The sequence below is a fragment of the Apaloderma vittatum genome, unplaced genomic scaffold (assembly GCF_000703405.1).
Source record: "Apaloderma vittatum isolate BGI_N311 unplaced genomic scaffold, ASM70340v1 scaffold29688, whole genome shotgun sequence".
NCBI classification, from domain to species: Eukaryota; Metazoa; Chordata; class Aves; order Trogoniformes; family Trogonidae; genus Apaloderma; species Apaloderma vittatum.
The window spans coordinates 2,565-4,638 of NW_009729526.1; the positions used below are offsets into that span (position 1 = coordinate 2,565).

Genomic DNA, 2,074 nt, shown 5'->3' on the forward strand with positions numbered 1-2,074 from the left:
TCGACTTGGTCATCTTCTTCTTCTTTGGTCCTCTTCTCTTCGGCTTTTCCCCGTCATCTTCTTCCTCCTCTTCCTCCTCGATGCTGTCGTGCTCTTCGTTCAAGCCAGACATCAGTCCAAAAGGACCTTGCCTGCCATCGTCTTCCTTCAGCTCATCTTTGGAGCTCAACGTTTCGTCCATCCAGGCTTGGGTGCTCACGAGCTCTGCCATCTCTTTGGGCTTGGTGTACGTCTTGGTCATGTCTGATCTCTGCAACAAAAGGACATGGAGATGTTAAAAAATTCCAGCAGAAGAGTCGCTCAACAAGGGAGGGTGTTAGGAACTGGGGTCAAAATCATCTCCCAGAGACATCAGCTGCTTTCTATCCACCAAGGGTACCTACAGAGTCTATTTATCCATCATTTATCTACAATAATTTCTTGTGAATTTTTAGGAGGAGACACCGAAGCCTCTCCGTGGGGCCCAGCAGCTCTTTTCCAAGGCTCAGGGCTTCCAACAATTCCATTTTGGGGTTATTCCCACTCACTGGTCCCTCCCCTCATGCCTTCAACCCTGATTGTCACGTTGCAAAAGCGAAGGACTTCTGCTGAGCTGCCTCTGGGGATCTCCCTGCCTGAGCTCCTCCAACCCGAGCGTGTTGGCTTGAACCTTTGTTTCCCTCTGCCCTAACGAAGGCAGTCACCCCGCGCAAACCAGCCGGGGTTTCATGTCAATCAGCCCCCCAGATCCTGTCGTCGTGCCTGACTCATTTAATAAAGCTTAGCATCTAAGCAGCTTTGTGCAAGTGTGCTGCCCGAGCCCTGGCTCCACTGCCCCTCTCCACCCCACGTGGAAAATCCCACTTTTAATATGCATGATGGGGCTCGCGGGCTGGATTAGGGTGTTAATTGCTGCGCGCGGCCATCGTACACCCCCAAGGACCATGTAGCCCCAATTAACTCTTCGGCAGAGTAATGGGGGTCCGTCAGACACCGGGGAATCCACTGGGTGAAGGTGGTTGAAGGACCATCTTTGAGATGAATAGATGTGGTGAGAGAAGCCAGCAAATGGCTTTTAAAAGTCCCCACTAAGTTTGGGGCTCTGTTCAAGAGGGGAATCCAGCGTCTTTCCTCCCCTCCATTGCATTTCATGGGGTAGGATTCCCATGGGAACTCTTCAGAAGGATGTCACTTTGGAAATCCAGTTTGATTTTTGCTCTCTTTCTCCGGAATATTGACTTTTTTTAATTTTTTTTTTAATAGGGAAAAAATAGGTAAATTGGGAATTCCCTGATGAAGTCACTCTGGTAGTTTTGCAGGTAAAGAGACAGTGGGAACCCACTGTGAAACAGAAAGCTCGCACAGCCCCGTTATTTTAGACATCTTTCCTTTTCAAACACCTCCACCCCACATCGTCTGAAAGAACCACAAGAAACTCATGGCAGAAAAAATCCTGCAGTAGCCGAAAAATTTAATTTTGAAGTAGGGATGGCTCATCTTGGCGTGGGGGGAGATGCTCTCCCTTTGTATCACCCAGCTCCCAGCCCAAATTAAGGGAGTCCAACTCCATCTCCTTTCCTGTAGGATCAGGAACTTGGGTTCAACCCTCCACCGTTTTCTCTCCAAAGGACTCGGTGTCCCACAGAAGGACAGTTGGTTCAGGATAAATCCCAGCCCTGCACAGCCCCAGTATGAAGACCCTGACCTGGGACAGGGTCACCCAAGGCAGAAGAAATGCAGAGGGATGAGGAGGAGGATGCAGGAAAAGTGCTGGCACGAAGGTCAGGAACAAAACAGGCAGCTGGGAATTCACCATGGAAAGGGGCACAGCAAGCAGACCATGAAAATTAGGATGTATCTGAGACCCCCGCACCACGTCCCGTCTGGGATCACAGCAGGATGCGGCCCGGGTGTCCAGTCCTGAACCCGGGTTTGACCAGAGCTCCCAGTCCCACCCGTGGTCCCGGTCCCACCCTCAGCCAACCGGGGCAGGGATGCTCTGAAGGTTTTTTTGGAGAGGGGGAGATCTCCTAAAGGGCAGCCCCGCAGCATCCACACGGACCTGGAAGAGGGGGAGGAAGGTGGGGGCTGCTCG

At 51.6% G+C, this 2,074-nt stretch overlaps 1 protein-coding gene across 1 annotated transcript in view; it reads right to left on the minus strand.

Moving 5' to 3' along the window:
* The window catches only part of LOC104277742 (neurogenic differentiation factor 4-like), a 986-nt gene extending 745 nt beyond the window's left edge, over positions 1-241 (minus strand). Inside the window, 2 exon segments of the mRNA XM_009874479.1 lie at position 1; positions 4-241. The exon segment at position 1 is cut by the window's left edge and continues 745 nt beyond it. Coding sequence (XP_009872781.1) covers position 1; positions 4-241 — 239 coding nt within the window.
* Between the last annotated feature and the right edge of the window lie 1,833 nt (positions 242-2,074).